Raw genomic sequence first — 17,335 nt, 5'->3', positions numbered from 1 at the left:
CTTTTTTCCTGTTTTACAGCCCTTTTTATCACCAAATAAATATAGAAACATATTAAAGTGAGAAACAAAGCATAGTTTTTTTCTGAGTTCCTTGAGAACTGTTTAAAAAAAAGATGCCTGGCCTTGATTGCAAGAAAAAACAGGCGTAAGTAGCAAACCCACAAGAGGTGGAGGTTTAGATTGGCCTACAACTTTCCAAGTGTGGCTTTCTTTTCAGAGCTCTTCCGCCTTATACGCTCTTTGCATCATTGCACATTTGTTTCGATGAGCTGAATTTCTGGGAGGATAAAGAGGTTTTTACCCTGAACAACTGCATTAAAGACGAAACGCCAAACTTTGAATTAAGGTGAGATGTGATAAGAATTTTTTTTATTTTCCTGCTTTAAAAAAAAACCTAAACTTTGAATATTTTTGTGTTCATGCTGTTTTATTCAGTTGCGCTTTTGAAGATAAATGGAAATTAATCCCTTTTTATGTTCAGGAGTTTCTTAATTTTGTTATTGGTCGGTATAAAATGCGCTTAAATGTTTTGAGGGCCTCTGCTTTACTCGTCCATTTAGTTTTTGCTAAATCCCTAAATAATTGATGATTGTTCGTTTTTAACTCCAACTGATCAAATAATAATTTTATTCAAAGTGAAGATGATAAATTTTTTTTATGCTTTCAAGCTCCAAAAAGTATGTCCCCATGCCCAAAAATCATCTCTGAAGGCCTTCGAGTTATGAAATATTTAAGAACTAAGCTTAGAGCAGGGGTAAAAACTGAGAGTTTTAATGCATTTTGTTTATAGTAAAATTGTTTAAAACATACTTGGAGTTGATGGCGTTTCCGTGCCGGAAGCATGTTTTAAATGCATCTCCACTCCTTTGAAATTCTGTAAATTATCCCGTATAGTTGAGAAACAGAGCCTACCAACAATCTGGGATCATGTCTCAGACTGCAGAGAGGGAAGGTCAGCATTTTTAGGCAAGAGCAGATCAGATGGGATGGCATTAAATGCAATGCAATCTCTGTTAACAGGAAGCGTTTACAGAGGAAGACATTTTGTGTAGCTGTACAAGAGCCCTTCACTGCACTGTTGGTAGATGAAGTACTAAAGAACAATGGCAATATTACACTGTGACTTAAGGAATACAGTCACATTCCTATAAAGAATATTAATATCACAAGTTTTTTAAAGAAAAGTTGAAAGAACATTGTTAAAGTAGGTCTGGTAGATTAGAGCAGGGTGTAATTAATTTAATTCAGTTTATATAGCTCCAATTCACAACACATCTCATTTCAAGGCACTTTACAGTTCACCAGATCATACGGTCAAATTGATTCAAAGTTTTATATCTAAGAAAACCAGTTGATTCATTGACCCGAATAAATCCCTCATACTAATTAGGGCCGCTTGAATGAGAGGGATTACTAGTCAATGAGTCGATGCAATCAACAGGTTTTCCTTAGATAGAAAACTTTGAATCAATTTGACTGTATGATCTGGTGGAATTGCCTTTGTGAAGTGCCTTCAGATGACGTGTTGTGAATTGGTGCTATAGAAATAAACTGAGTTGATTTGAGGTGAATTTATTTTAAGGCAAAGTGTATTTATATAGGTTGATCTTTTTTCTTTTATTGTGATTATCCCACTGTTTCAACAAAACTTCTGCAACGCTACTTTTAAAAAAATTTTTTCTTTTTTTTTTTAGACCATGTAGCTGAAATATTCTGCTTAGTAGGGAATGATGTCACATGATCTATTGCAGGAAAAAAAGGAACAGAAATACTTAGAAAGGAGCTTGGTAGTTAGGAATCATATCTGGAAAGGGCATTCAAACACGCATTGTGTTGAAAATTTGAAAACAGGTGTTTACTTTAACACTCTGAAATACTGCATTTTTTTCTGTGTTAAGACAACCAGCCTATAGAATGAAGATGGTCATCTTGTTTGGTCTGGGTGAGTAAATTTACTTTGACAAATATCTTCCTGAGACTCTGAATGTTTATTTGTGTCCATCTTTTCCTGTTTAGCATTGGCTTATCAAGCCCTACTGAACTTTTCAGAGGATATCCTGGCCTTTCCAATTATGCATCATATGATAGGTTTACATGCTCAAAGCCCAGTTTTTGCCCAATTAAAATGGCTGCAGCCACAGTTTATTTGCTATTTGTACCATGGTAAATAGATATATTAATTAAAATAATACTTTCTGAAAACAGTTTAATGATTTCACTTTTAAAGAAATAGCCATCAGGTCAATTTTAGTGATTTTCATTACTTCACTTCGCTGTACGAAACAGAAGTAAAACAGAAAGGATTGTGTTCATGATAGTGGGTGGAGATTTTTTACTGTCAGATGGACAGAAATATGAGGAAGTGTTTTGTAGCATAGCTGTAAAAATAACAGTATGCTATATTTCAAATCAGTGCAAATGGATCATAACCAATAAGGTCAATAGGCTAGTTCTCAGAATATAGATATGACTCATGAAACAGCAGACGGAGATTAGAACTTTGCAGTTGCGGGTGTCTTGTATTTATAGTAAGGAAAATTCTATACATATTTACAACATCAGTGAAACATTCAAATGGCCATATAAAACACACAAAAAAGAGAGAGGAGAAAAAGAAACGATAAAGAGAAACAAAATTAATTAATTCCACAATTAATGAACCTACATCCCTTGAGTTCATTCACCCCAAGCTGGGGTTGATTAAAGGTACCAAGCAAGTTCCTTTTAAAGTGCTTGGTGCAGTGCAAGTCATGGACTGACAAAAGTCGGAGCAGAGTGGAAAAAGAATTGTTTGTTGGCTGCAAGGAGCCTCCTACCAGCCTAGCAGGAGATCCAAAGTCTTCATGCACCCAAAAGTGCAATCTTTCTTGCGCTCTGGGCCTGTAGTTAATTTCCCTCTGGGATTATTAAAGTATGTCTGATTTTGACCTTCAGCTCGCCATCAACACCTGGCCAATGCTGTAGTTTGTATCTTACACAAACAGGTGTTTTTCCATCTCATCTCAGCTAAGTATTTAGCTCCTGCATCTCTGCTTCTCCCAACATCTTTCATACTTCCCCACTCCAACTAATATACCTGTGGTACATGTGACCCTGATACTCAACAGCAATTGGCTGTGTAGTAATGAGGGGATGGAAGTAAAAAAAATTACACAGATTTGATCACTGGGATCTTTCTCCATTATCTGTACATGTAACAGGAAATTAGATTAGAGATTAAATGAGCTTTATTGATCTCACAGCGGAGAAATTCACTGGTCACATATTGGCATAGTAATTAAAGAAGGTGCAAACAAGGAGGAAAAGGTGCATTAAGAATAAACAATATATATACAGTATATTGCACACTGGGATTTACACCCGGGTTACAGTCTGGTTGATGAAGATGATAAAGCAGAAGAGGATGTAAATGTAGAATAGGATTAAGGGACATACTTTGAGAGGAAGCAGGAACTTTGATATATTCTGTGGGTCAGGTCCTATCTTTAAAATTTCTTCATCTCTAAATAGATGTGTTGAAATCAACAGTCACTCATACTAATGATTTTGTGTTTATTGGAGGAGTGACGGTTTTAGATGTTATTGCAAAGAGGTTAGGGAATAGAGCTTGGAATCCTGGGGCTCTGAGTTCAACCCCACTCCCACAGACTGCCAGTCTGGGTCCCTGAGCAAGATCCTTAACCTTTGATTGCTCCCCGTGTGCCCCCCGATGGCAGCCCACTGCTCCCCAAGGGGATAGGTCAAATGCAGAGGTTCATTTCTCCAATGTGAGATCAATGAAGTTCAATTATTATTATTTCTATAAACATAAAATGAAACCTGTTATCCCCTAGCCACAGTTTTGTGGATTGCAAAAGATGTCTAATAGGATTTAAATCGACTATGCTGTGCTAAAGTTGACTTAAATTACAGTAAAAAAGATTTATTTTAAAAGATAAAAACTGGTAAAAAGAAAAAAAACACCTAATACAAGATGTTTCTCTGCATTATCAAGAAAACATGCTACGAGGATTATCATCTTTGGTTAAGGTTGTTCTAAAATAAAAAAAATAATTTATTTTAAGAAATTCAGTTGTCCATTGCAGTTTACAATCTATAAAATGAAAATAAAAATATATTTTAACAACAATAAATGCCAAAGTGTTCATTTAGGACTAAATATATAGGAAATCGCATAAATTAAAAAAGGAATTGTTCGATAGTTTTGTTTTGGAGTCTCAGGAAGATATACAGCATCATACATTTCTTCTGAAGCTTAAAGTGTTCATGGTTGATAAACTCTTGTCCTTTTTTACCATCCACTCTTCTCCTCAGTGCTGGGAGCGCTCTCTGCTGCAGGAAAAGTTTTCTTTGCAGAAGTTAAGACAAAGGTCACCTTAGAGTGTGGTGTCTCCAAAGATCACAAAAGACTGGAGTGGCTTAAGGGGAAGGAACTGATATGGAGACATGCTAAAATGCCTACTAAAGGTTAGTCATATCAAAGTGCTCTGAAACACATTGTTGGATCTGTAATCTACTATGAAAGAGATAATTATTCAATATTTTTTCTATATTAGGAGGAAATGATCTTGCAAGCAGGTCCAAGTTAAAAAATGTAGATCTGGATATCTACTCTGTAGAGGAAATCGATGCTGGACAGTTCGATTGTGTTGTGGATGGCCAACGTTCTCACCACTTTCTGATTGTAGTGTCAGGTAAGCCTATATCCAGAAAATTAATGAACCAACAGTTGGTAGATGTGCAAAAGGTTATTATTACATTAATATATTGAAAAGATTACAATTACAAATCAACAGGATGTCAAAGATGAATATCACAATATTAAACTTGTTTTTAAACCATGTTAGTTTAACAGGGGAAATAATTACAATCTTTGGATTATAGCATTTTAATGCTGCTGTCACCCATGTAATGTTATTAATTTATTGTAATTTTAGTCACTGTTAATGTTCATATCATACAATTTCCTAAAACTATTGGACCAAAATGAACAAAATTCTGCCCACCTTTGGTATATTCAGACCCAATCACACATGTGGTAATTTTAAATCGATAGAGAAAAAGCATAAACACAAAAACTTTTTTGTTCAAAAGTCTCATCTTTTGCCACCCAAGTAGAGTTTCATGAAAAAAAAAAAAAACAATCCTGACAACAGTAAAAAAAAAAAAAAGAAAAAATGTGTTGTAACTATAGTAACTTCAAACTAGTTGCAGTAAAAATGTGCCTGACTGCTCAGGTTAAAAATCCAGTGTTATCTTATAATATGATCTAATTAAATATAGTTATACATTTAAGAGATGTATTAGCAGAATGTGACTTTTATCCCTAGATGGTGATGCAATAGTTAATTCTGCATTTGGCGTGACGTTTTAAGAATCACACTCAATCTACAGGCACTTCTAGATGCACCATATATCATCTCATCCAGAATAATATTAATATTAACGGTTAGAGCAGTACGCTTTTGGTCTGAAAAGGTTGCAAGTACCCGGTTCGATCCCCACAGCCTCTACTCTGGGTCCCTGAGAAAGACCCTTAACCCCACACTGCTCCCCGGGCGCCGCACACTGGCAGCCCACTGCTCCCCCAGGGGGATGGGTTAAATGCAGAGGTACATTTTTTTCACTATGAGATCAATAAAGTTCCATTATTATTATTGTCAAATTTGTTTTTTAACATTTATTTACATATGGACCAAAAAGGAAATGGTGTATCAACAACTTCTCTGTTTTTCTTATTTAATTCTCACTGTATCTCCTTTATTTTTTCTTATCTCTGTACCAGTTTCGGTCGATCCCTCTGGCACTCTCCTGTTTGGCACAAGAGCTACTTTGGAGTGTCTGGTTAAGGAGGACCCTGGGACCACTGCTAGTGTCCAATGGCGTAAACCCGATGGTTCGGTCCACCCCAATGGAAAAGTTGTTCTAAAATCTGTTGCTTTATCAGATAAAGGGACCTGGCAGTGCAAAGTGTCTTCAAATGGGAAGACTTTTGAGAAAAATGTAACCATTAACGTTAACGGTAGGATGCCACCTTTAAATTATTAAGCTGGATTTAACATTTTCTTCACATCAAAATAAATCTCTATCCAATAAAGAAAATAATGTTGTGTTATGTTTGTTTCTAGTACCTAGACCTACAACTCCTGCAGCAAATGGAAATCAAAATTCCCCAGATTCAAAGAATGGGGGGGATTCAAGTTGTAAGGGCTTTGCTTATTACTTATTCAACCCTTTCTATTTTTTAAATTCAAACTGTAGTCTGACGTCTTTGTTTGACCAGGCGTGGGCTGTGATGAGCCTGGAGACCAGCCTCATCTGCTGGGCCTCATATGGTGGGTTTGGGTCGCAATTGGAGCTGGAAGCCTTGTTGTTATCATCCTGATCATCGTGGTGGTCGTCATGTACAAGAGGAACAAGAGAAGAAAGGTAAACATCCAGAATCAGTTCAACACTTTCTTTTTTTTTTCAGGCAGGTGAAATAAAGGCAATAAAAGATAAATCTCTATTTTTTCTAATTTGTATAGAGAAAATTTCTAAGGATGAAGAAGGTCCAACTCTCACAGAATCCCAAGCAGTACTGCCAGTGTGTTCGGTAAATGTCTATCTTTGAATACATCCCCCTACCCCTGTCTCCATTAATCTCCTTCTGCTTTTCTAATAGACTTCTTATTTTATACTAAATGACCTTCGCTTTTCTCCTTTCCTTTTACCGAGCGCTTCATTATTGTGCCGTAATTAGTGTGAAAACTTCTCTTTACTCTCTTTATCACAGCCAAACAGCTGCACCAAAGCCGCAGCAAGGACGCCGGAGAGAGAAGCCGTCAGCTCTGTCGCTTCAACCTCTGCTTAAGGACTGACATGAAAGAGGGAGGAAGGAGAGATAGAGAGAAGGAGGGAGGGGAGATGGAGATAAAGAGAGGAGAACAGAGAGTGAATGTGCTTTGAATGTGAATGAGCATCTAAATGAAAATATAATCAAATGTAACGCTGTCAGCACTTTGAGCTTTTCCAGCAAATACTGTATAGGCAATGATCTTTCTAAACATCCTGTGCTGTCTTCATGTTTTTTTTTTAAAAACCTCCATCTTTATCCCTAATTACCCAGCCCTGACACAGTCTTGCTTGTTTCTGTTTCTAAAACCTGAAGCATCGAAGTTCAAACATCAGGGTTTAAGAAGCTCCAACTCCTCCATTTTCATCCGCTTCGTTATTTTCATTTGCAATGTGTGTTAGTCTAATATGTAACAGTGATACCCCCTTCTGTTTTTGCTGTAAATATGGACATTAAAGTTTGGATTCAACCTATGTTTATTTTCTTTAATTTCCAATCAATAAATCTGGTGGATATCCAGATGATTCACTTTTTTATCCTTGCAGCTCAACCAGGACTCCCTTACCAGACAGATAAAATCACAATATCACACATCAGTAGACATGACGCAGCCGGCTGATTGCACACTGTTTTGTGTGTCTAGTCAGTGTGTTGATGCATGAAAGTTATGTAGCAGTTTAATCAATGGGAAACGGCCAGGGAGCTGTATGCTAAAGACATATTTATTGTATCGCACAAAACTAATAACAGACAGCCATAAATACTTGAAGCACTGGCAACAAATGTGAGTAAAAATTTCCACTTTTTAAGCCTGTGTCATAATTTTTTTGTGTCACAAGCACTGCCATTAGTTTCTTGCAGAGGTTGTTTCTCGTTGAAAAGTTGGGAGGCTAAAGCTTCCCTGTAAATTTCATAAAATATGCATTGTCAAACTTCTTAAATGTAGTCATTAAATTGCGTTAAATATGTGCTAAAATGCATCTAATTTCATGAGTATGTTGGACATTAATCAGCTGTTTATTCTGCTCTGGAGCAGCAGGACGCTGCCTCTCACTCTCTATAAGAAATCCTTGATCGGGTTTGAGCCTCGGCCTATTAAGTTAGCAGCAGGGAAGTAGAGCCCTGATTGGATAAGAAGCCGAAATACATAATTTCCATTGAGGCTCAGCCTCTAAGGGGGTCTTTGGAGCAGGGGCGGGTCGTGAAGCTGGCTGCTCGATGCTGATTGGTAAACATACTTGAAGATTTTTGACAGACGGTGACCAGATAGTGAGGAGGTTTTCCTCATGAGTCAAAAGGGAAAAGTGATCATTCAGTCAGACCAGTCATCTTGAGTCGAACTCTTGCTAGGGTTTCTGGAGTTTATTATTTCTGTGTGCTTTATGTGTTTCAACATTTATTAATGCAATACGTGATGTTTGGATTTAATTAACACTATTCAGCCTCTCCTTTTTTAGCATCCGCCACTGATCCCTTGGACGTAGAGTTCATCAGAGCTTCGCTGGCTGCTCCTCTACCTAGTGTTTTTGGATCCCTCACAGGGGCCTGAATTGGGTTTAAGTATAGGGACATGATTTTCCTCTAGTTTCCTTAGCAGGACACAATGTTCCTGTCCTTTTTTGTTCTGGAACATTGAGTTAAAATCCTTTCCTGCTGCAGTTTCTGAACAACATTCTCACAATACATATTGATAATTCTTGTTCCCGTGATGAACTGTAGCTCCCCACAGACAGAAGCACTGTGCAGCCTGAAGCATAGCACTCTAACCACCATGCTTGACTGTAGGCAAGACACAATTCTTTTTGTACTCCTTTGCTAATAGCCACCACTCCAGCTGACACCATCTGCTTCATCTTTAGAATAGGCTTCCTTCTAGGATAACAGCCATCCTGATCAATACCATACTCTTTGTTTGTGGGGGGGGCATGGACAGAGCATCTACAGACAGAATCTCCACCCCTTCAACCTCTGCAGCAATGCTGGATCCACTCATATGTCTATTTTCAAAAGGCAACCTCTAAACATGATGCTGAGGATGTGCACTCTGCGTCTCCGTTCCACCATATTCTGAGTGGAAGCTGCCTTTTCAAACCGCTGTATGCTCCCAGCGCTACAGTTCACTCTTGTATAGCTTAAGTCGTCTTTATGCAGAACAACAACTCTTTTCTTTAGATCTGTAGAGAGTTTTTTGCCATGAGATGCCATGTTGAGTTTTAAGCATGATAGAATGAGAGCAATATCACTTCTATCATTATCTTCATTTGAAGGGAATAAAAATTCATGTTGTTGTACAACCTGTACACAGCATACTCTAGAATTTACTCATATCTGTTCTGGTCAGCCATGAAAAAATATATAGTATATTGCTTTAAAGTATTCCACAATTAAAACACATTGAATGTGAAAGATTTTGGAATAAAACGTTACATGAGATCCTTTTTTGGAGCTTCAAACAATAATGTAACTCTCTTTGAGAAAGAAGCTGTAAACTGGGCTTGTATTGGTTACAGAGTTCTGAAATTCCCACAACTGGTGCATTACGACACAGGTGTTGACCCCAGTGCAACTCTACATGCAATAAAACACCTGTTAACACACACACACACACACACCAACAACAGTGACATACATACTACAGAGTGAAAAGATAATATCTTTCACAAAAATGCAAACCTGTTTTATTGGCAAAGGAGTTTCTTACAGCTTTTTTTTCCTTTCTAAATTTTGTTTAATCCTAATTTAGTCCTAATCTAGTGATCCATTTTTCTCATAACAGTAAGGAGAGGATCATAGAGATGTCTGACTTCCTGTGTGTGTGTAACTGTGTATGAACGAGACGGTGTCACAGCGTAGAAGCTGCCAAATGTCAAAGCTGAACTCATTGCTGTACTGAGAACATCACAAGTGAGTAACTCCCAAATATTCTCTCCTCACTTAAAACTTTATTACCAGACAATAGACAATATAAACATGTATTTTATTTATGCTGCTGGACGAGATAAAAGTCAGGGAAATATGAAAGATTTAAGATACCTCTACGAACAAGAGTAGCAGACTCGACCAGTGATCAGCTCTTACAGCAAAGCAGTTAGTTTAAATATTTCAGTCTGTTGTAACCTAAGCCTTATTTTATTGTCTAATTCATGCATTTATGCATCAATTGTTTTGTTTAGAGACAGACTTTGTTGTTATTAATCTAAAAAAATAACTCCATAATACAAATAGGAAGAAGAAACATAAAGAAGCAGTTAACAGTTTGCGTTTATTATCATTACCTGATTAAGGAAATAAAATAATTCACAGGTTTGATAAGTTATTTCTGATTATTACTGGACTTTACAGCTTAAGTCTATAACACCAATTTTAACAATGCTTCCCTGAAATTTAATTTCCGAGTGTCTCTATATTGTTAAGCTAACATTTACCCAAGAAGCTCTTCAAAATGTCAAATCCTACATGCCAAAAATAGACAAACCTACTCGTCTTTACATTAAAAGATCAGAACTTATGCAATGGCTGCTGGAACATGAATATTTTGCAATCGTTGGTTTAAAAAGAGGATGCTAAATGTGTGCTAATCCTCCTCCAACATACCATATATGAAGGTATACATGTTATGCATATTTGATTTTTTTTTTTTTTAAGTACAGTGGTTCAGGAGGAAGATGCTGATAAATATGATTTTAGTTTTTTTTAGGTTTAGCTGTTGCTAATATGAAGCCTGGCTACTGTAATAAATGGAAATGTTTTTAATATTTCAAATAAGAAAAAGTTTATTTTAATTTTTTAAACATATTAAATGAAAACTAACTCCAGATCTGAGAAGCACATTTACTGAAGCAGACAGCAGAATATTCTTGTATTTCTCGGATGAGCAATGAGTTATAACTGATATTATTATCATAATGATATTCTTGACAAAGCGTGCCCATAATGCCTCCCCTTGGCTCCATGTGCGAAAGCAATAAGATCAGACATTTATTATACAAGGCTTAATTTGGGTAATTTATGACACTAATAGGGTCCTTTGGTTCACAGAGAAAATTAACAAGTTACTGTTTGGGTTTTATCGTAAAACGCTGGATGTTTGGAGCTTTTCTGTCTGACTGCTGGGAAGATTTAATAAGAATAAATTTGATATGCACAAAGTCAATGTTTTCAGTGGAGAGAAAGCATCGATGCAGGGCTGAGACCAGAAGTTTGATGTGAAAAACACCTTAAACTTTAGTTTACGTGTTAACGACAGGCTAACATAAAACATATTTTAGCTTTTATCCAATCTGACAAAAATTATTTAAACGAAACCTGGTTACAGCATCAAAATACAAGCTTTCCTATCAAAAGTAATCTTTTAATATGCATTTTTCTCCATTATTTTGTATTTTAATGGTTTTCAGCAATGTATTTTAAAATTGAAAGCTACAGAAATGGAACCATACTTGTTTGGCTCCAGAGCTTTAAAACGAAGCATGTTTTTAAGTTAAAGTGCAAAAATAAATTAGAAAACATTGATCAATTCCTCCCATATATTATTGATTAAGAAGACTAGTTATATTAGAACAGAATATAAAATGCCTTTATTTCCCACAATGGGCACTCCGGTGTTTACAGCAGCAAAACAATTATAGAAAAATGGTCACACAAATATGGACGTTAGAAAAGTGTATAAAAATAACATAATAGTGAAGAGATAAAAGATAAATAATAAAATACTATACTATAAAGTGTTTTAACAATATAAAAATGGTGTACCTGGAGAATAAATAACTGATATACAGTTATGGATATAGCTAATAATCACAATCCCACAAAAATATTTAGAGAGAGGAGGACTGAGACGGTTAAAAAAAGACTTTCCTGTATTGATGCCATTTTGGATAACTTCTGGTAATATAAATGCAACGTTAACAGTTGTAGTTTGATACCTAAAAAATTAATTTTTTTTTTTTTTTTCTCTTACCTCTTGGGTTTTGTGGCTGTTGGCTGGAGCTTCTAATTAAAAATGTAAAACTTTTGTGTGAAATATTGACCAATTTTTGCTTTATTTTCTCCGATTTGATGTGGTGTGGAAAACATTCCTGAACACAAAAAGATAATTATGAGAGGTGAAATAGTAACAAAATAACATGTCTTGTTGTGACATTTTCAACCAAGAGAAACCTCTTCTTTCCTTTCTGTTATATAGATACAATGTAGTAATTGTCTTTATTCCTGCTCTACAACTGATGCAAAGACAGTGATCTTTAGAGGTACTGCTGGAATTCTATCCCACAAAATATTCTGTATACTGTTTAAACTGGATCATCCAGCTTCGATTAACAACATTAATGATTTTGTGATAAAAAAAAATCAAGTTTTACCGCATATAATCAACTTCAAATGTGTTTTGTCTTCTTGCAATTAATAAACTAAAGCTACCTGCTGATGATCTATTACCATGGTAAACAAATCAAACATATACAAGGAAAACAAAGACAGGTTTTCACCACATTCTTTCCATAGTAGTTGCGTCAATAAGCTGTTGTTTCTCCCTTTGCTTTCTCCTCTCTTTGAATAATCACTCAGATTCTCAGATTATATTAAGACAACATTTATTTTCCAACACTGAGAGCATAAATCCTCTATCGTAGAGTTTGCTTGATTATAATTTCATAGATTAGGTTCTCAGTGTCTTGTTCTGCCCTTCTGCTCCGCTTGTCATGACTGTTGGATAAGATCTGGACATAAAAAATATGCTTATTTATCTTCTTCAAATAAATAAATTATTATCAAGAAACCTAATTTAGTGATAAATAGGCATATTGTGAAAACTTTAACTTTACTATAATTTAAAAGAAAACACTAGATCCAATTGGAAAAGTAAAATTTTTACTTGTGCTCATGTGAGAATTGAGGAAACAAATTTTTTTATCATTTTTGTAAAATCATAATAAATCAGTGTGTTTTTTTTTTTTAGCTTTGTGGAGCTAAGCTAATTGGGGATACTTTGTTTCCCGACATTCAGGCTTTATTTAAGTTGTTTTAGAAATCTTTAGAAATCATAAAATGTCTTCAATGGTGACCCGTACGGACTACAAATGGGTCAGGTTTAACGCTGTAAATAGAGACAGGATTAAAAAAAAAAAATTTTTTAGACAATGTACCAGATTATCGACTCCATTATGGAAGGAAATATATATGTTGCAAAATGTAGAAGAATATTCTAACAGCGTAAAAAGAATGAGGCTTTGACTAAACTGCTTGAAAAAATACATTTCTGCTTTCCTCCATGGGGCCTTTGATCAATTAGAAGCCATATAAATGCCCAGTGTTGGGTCTTATAATATAATGCAGTACTTTGGGTGAGCTATGTGAAACATTTTGGGCCCAAGTCTTGTGATATAATATTTGCTACCAGATCCTGTTTGAAGGCAGAACAGCTTCACCTATCTTCATAAGACGGGTTAAAAAAAAAAGGTATTGATTCTTTTTAAGAGATGATGTTCAAAGGAATGCTTGTTCTCTTACGGTCGAAGCGGCGTAAGAAGAGATTGTGTTTTTTGCTAGCAAAATACCTTGGGATGTTGATAGTCTGTGATAAAATGAAGATGAAGCATTTTTTGCTTTATAATTGTGATGCAGTCCTGCAGGCAGCTTTGTCCTCATGATGTCTTTAGCAGGTCTACAGCTGCCTTACTTGTTTTAGCTTCAACAAATGCTGGCTGTCTTGTGTCAGTTTGTGTGTTATCTGCGTTTAGAACAAGAAGCTCCTAATTTTTCTAAAATTTTAGTGATTGCTTTGTTGCTTATCAACTTATTGCTCTTAATCCTAAAGAAAAACAGTTGTTCTTGGTAACCTCTTGGTTTTCTGCCTGATTAAAGTGACACTGCTTTGGTTATGTACCATTTTAAAGAACAGAAAGTCATTAAATTTTTCTATTTCCTCTTACTGGAGTCTAAATCATCATTTCTGCCAACATTTGTGTCTATTATGGAGTCTTAACGAGTGTTTTCTTCTTCTCTGCAGGCGATTACCAAGCAGAGTTTCCCTGTTATGAGAATATAACTGTCTGTTCACTGGGGGTGTTCTCATATGAGAAAATAGGATTCCCTTTTCATAGATTCATAATAACCTGCATTACTCAGTTCCCATTTTCATTGTCTTGCACAGATGAACATGCTCACACGTTCAGGCATTCAAAGCGAAACTGAAATTCATAACCTGGTGTTCATCCCTCCTTCATGTGTTTCCATTTTAAAGTTTTCTTTTCAACCAGGAGCTGAAGCAGATCCACAAATGTGATTTTGCTTGCTTTTACTCTACCCTAAAACAACCGTTGCAGGAAACCCCTGCAAAAAAAATATGTGTCACATTCACGTTTGCAGTCGAAAAGTGTTAGTATGGGAGTTTTCAGTGCAGAAAAACGACCTAACAACCTGTCAGCTGGGCCTGAGGCTGCAGGTGCAAACTGAACCTCAGGATAAAGGATTTAAAGACTTTTAAACTGTGTGTAAAAAAGATCATGCGTGAGGTGATTTCCCTCCCTGTAAACTCCCCTCATATGTAGCTGCAGGCCCACGTAGGTTTCAGATTTAAATAAACTTCAGATTGTAATCAGACTTCAGGCTCTATCTGAGCAAATCATTTCAATGAGGTTTCATCAACTGTGCTGATATTACAGCTATCTATCTCTAAACTGTGGCATGTTTGTTTTTTTAGCTTTAGTGCTCGGGTGCGAAGGTTAGACTGGTCTGTTTATCCAGTATGTGTCACATGTCTGTTTCAGACCACTTGCAGGGCTGCATCTGTCACCTATGTTTACCCATAAATCATGAAAGACGTATTTTACTTCGTTATACCTTAGGTCTTCCGATGTACCTTGAATCAAGTTTTTTTTTTTTTCCAGCTTTTTAAAATGTTTTTACTGTCATTATACTGTCACAAGTACAGAGCAATGAAATTCACTCTCTGCATTTAACCCATCCCCTTTGGGAGCAGTGGGCTGCCATTGTGCAGCGCCCGGGGAGATTTTAAACATTGTTGAAGAAATCAAAGAGCTGCATGCTGAATTATTTAAATATGCATTTTTTGTTTTCCATGATATTACAGTGAATTTGTGTTTTATGTGAGAGATTTATTCAGTCATGTTTTTGAGACTCGGGGTAGGCAGGCTTCTTTTTTCTGCCACACTGAAGGTCAGGCACAACAGCTGGTTTTTTGGCAGCTGCTGAGGAGAGTCTCCTCCCAAATGGTATCAAAAACTTTTTTGGATTTCTTTTGTACTTAAGTATACTGGCATTGTTCTCTCTTAAAACTATTGTCATAATATCTGCACAAATGGAGTCCACACTGAAAAAAATGATGTATCTGTTGGGACGACACATTTGTGTTGAATTCGACAAAATTACTGTGATAATAATATGATACGATTAAAGTATTAAAACAAACGTGTTACTTCAAACAGCTACAGTGTTAAATACTTTTATTTATTTCCAAATAAACTCTTCAACTGTACATTAACAAATGAACGGTAAAATTATACTGTTATATGCAAGCTTGCTTAAATCTCAACCATTAATTTTAAAAAACAAAGTAGATTATCTTCTGGCTAAATTAAAACTATGTTTACATTTCTGTCAGTTGTTAAAGAATGCCTGCTTTTGAAAACAATCTACGAAGCCTACAGTCTACTAGAAGCATTGATCTACTGATCAGCTGAATTTAACGCAAATGCAAAACAATGCAGTGAAAAACACAATAAGTATATCCTGATTAACCATGCAGATATTTAAAATTAAGGTGATGTTATTCATGCCTAAAATAAAAATTTTTGCCAAGGAAAGAGGATTTTTTTTTTATTCAACCCCTTTCTTTCCCCTCCTTTCCATTGCTTAAAGCTGCAATAATTCATGGGTAATGCGAGCATTGCTTAAAGCATTTGGGTCTATACTACCTGCTGCAGCTCCTGCCTCTGATTTAAAGCACCAATGCTTTGTGCATTAACTCCCTTAGCTGTGTAATAATATCACAATTTATTTTAAGACAAAAAGCTAAATTAGTAAGTCTCAATAATAAGTGATCTTCATTAAGACTCATTTATCAATTAATGTTTGACAAACATTTCTAACCAAATAATGTCAGTTTAAGCAACTTACAGTATGAGTCATGATAGGCTGATTTGTTACTTAAAAAAAAAACTTGATTATTGTCATCATTAAGGAATTATTCATATCCTTTTTCGAATAAAACAATTTACCTTTGATTTTCCACTGCAGGGACATCCAGTAATGGTGGTAACTTCAGTATTCTTTACTGGAAGGTTCCATTGGTCAATGGTTTAAAAACAAAGTTGTATGTGTATGAAATTCTTTGAATAGAACAACAAATAGAGCGTAGAAAGCAACACAAGATGTGTTTGCTTCATGATAACATAAAATGGCCTAAAAAAAACAAACACATTTGTTTTAAAACTCTTCAAATCAGCAACACCCTGAAAAAGGCTTTACTCTCATTTTGCAAGATTGATACAATAAACTGGACTAATTTGTTTTATCACAGCGCTCCTTAAATAATTCTATTTTTCGATGACAGTTTGACAAACATCCTTCCTTTTTAAACTTGCTTATCAGTGTGCAGAACATACGCAGTCAGAAAAAGGCCTTTCTAATTTGCTGGTTGAACTAAGCTTTGCCGTCTCTTCTCAGATGGTTTACGGCTTAGAAAGACATATTCCTCTGAGCTGAAATGATAGAAGGAACTTTCAGCACAGCTTATGGTGAACACGTCTCATATTAATTTATTACAGTAATATTGAAAATTTTATCCATTTCAGGAACTCAGCTTTTCAAGTTATAGCATAGAATAATTATGCAAAGTTTATTTAATGGTGAGGAGGATATTCTGCTGTTAGCAAATGAAATAGAAAACTTAAGATTAGAATATTATGATATACCAATAATAGGCATGTTAAATGAAGGAATCTGGATCAAGGACTGGTATGTTTTATGCCTGCTGTTACTTTAAAAGGCAGTTTTAATCTGACAAACTAACCTTACTGCAATTCTTATTCTAATTTACTTAATACAACTGTATGATACATAAATCATACAATAGATAATAATTTAAGAGTTACAACATGTACTTTTATGGCTGTGGATGCAGTATGTAGAAGTGTGCATTTAATAATGAGTGAATACATTTTTTTTAAACAAGTTTGTTTCTGATTAATCGACCATCTCTCAAAATAAACTTCAGATATGTAACCGTTATATTCATATTGCAAAAAATAATAATTGTGCAAAAATGGGACATAAAGAATAATTTATACCTTTTTTCATTTTTGTTTATCTTTGAACCTTTCCACTGAGGATTTTGTCGTAAATGATGAACTGTGTTGATGTTGTGATGTTGTGTAATTGTGGTTTCCAGGGTTTCCACTACCTATCCTTCTTCTCATGTTTGTGCCTGGAAAAAGTGCAGTCCCTGCCTTCTTTGTAGCTGAATCTGATTTGGTTTATTTT

The 17,335-nt window shown here is 35.5% G+C and overlaps 2 protein-coding genes across 4 annotated transcripts in view; both read left to right on the top strand.

The window, feature by feature from the left end:
* Positions 1-144: 144 nt before the first annotated feature.
* Positions 145-7,275, top strand: cd4-2.2 (CD4-2 molecule, tandem duplicate 2). Of its 2 annotated transcripts, none has more exons than XM_038284498.1 (9): positions 145-346; positions 1,899-1,942; positions 4,315-4,467; positions 4,557-4,694; positions 5,786-6,022; positions 6,129-6,200; positions 6,284-6,429; positions 6,528-6,595; positions 6,776-7,275. In XM_038284498.1, exons 2-9 carry the CDS (start codon positions 1,915-1,917, stop codon positions 6,858-6,860), a joined length of 927 nt encoding a protein of 308 aa, XP_038140426.1. In that variant the 5' UTR covers positions 145-346; positions 1,899-1,914; the 3' UTR covers positions 6,861-7,275. The 2 variants fall into 2 exon arrangements, with proteins under 2 accessions (XP_038140426.1, XP_038140425.1); XM_038284497.1 differs by having other exon boundaries at positions 152-346; positions 6,129-6,203.
* Positions 7,276-9,472: 2,197 nt separating this feature from the next.
* Positions 9,473-17,335, top strand: part of cd4-1 (CD4-1 molecule) — a 25,154-nt gene continuing 17,291 nt past the window's right edge. Inside the window, exon 1 of one of the 2 annotated variants that reach the window (XM_038284432.1) lies at positions 9,473-9,739. The gene's annotated coding sequence lies outside the window, so the exon portion shown is untranslated. The remainder of the gene's footprint in view (positions 9,740-17,335) is intronic. The other variant, XM_038284431.1, reaches the window with a different exon arrangement.

The sequence above is a fragment of the Cyprinodon tularosa genome, unplaced genomic scaffold (genome assembly GCF_016077235.1).
Source record: "Cyprinodon tularosa strain WSP-4 unplaced genomic scaffold, ASM1607723v1 ctg2, whole genome shotgun sequence".
In the NCBI taxonomy this organism is placed as follows: domain Eukaryota; kingdom Metazoa; phylum Chordata; class Actinopteri; order Cyprinodontiformes; family Cyprinodontidae; genus Cyprinodon; species Cyprinodon tularosa.
This window is presented reverse-complemented; position numbering and strand designations above follow the sequence as displayed.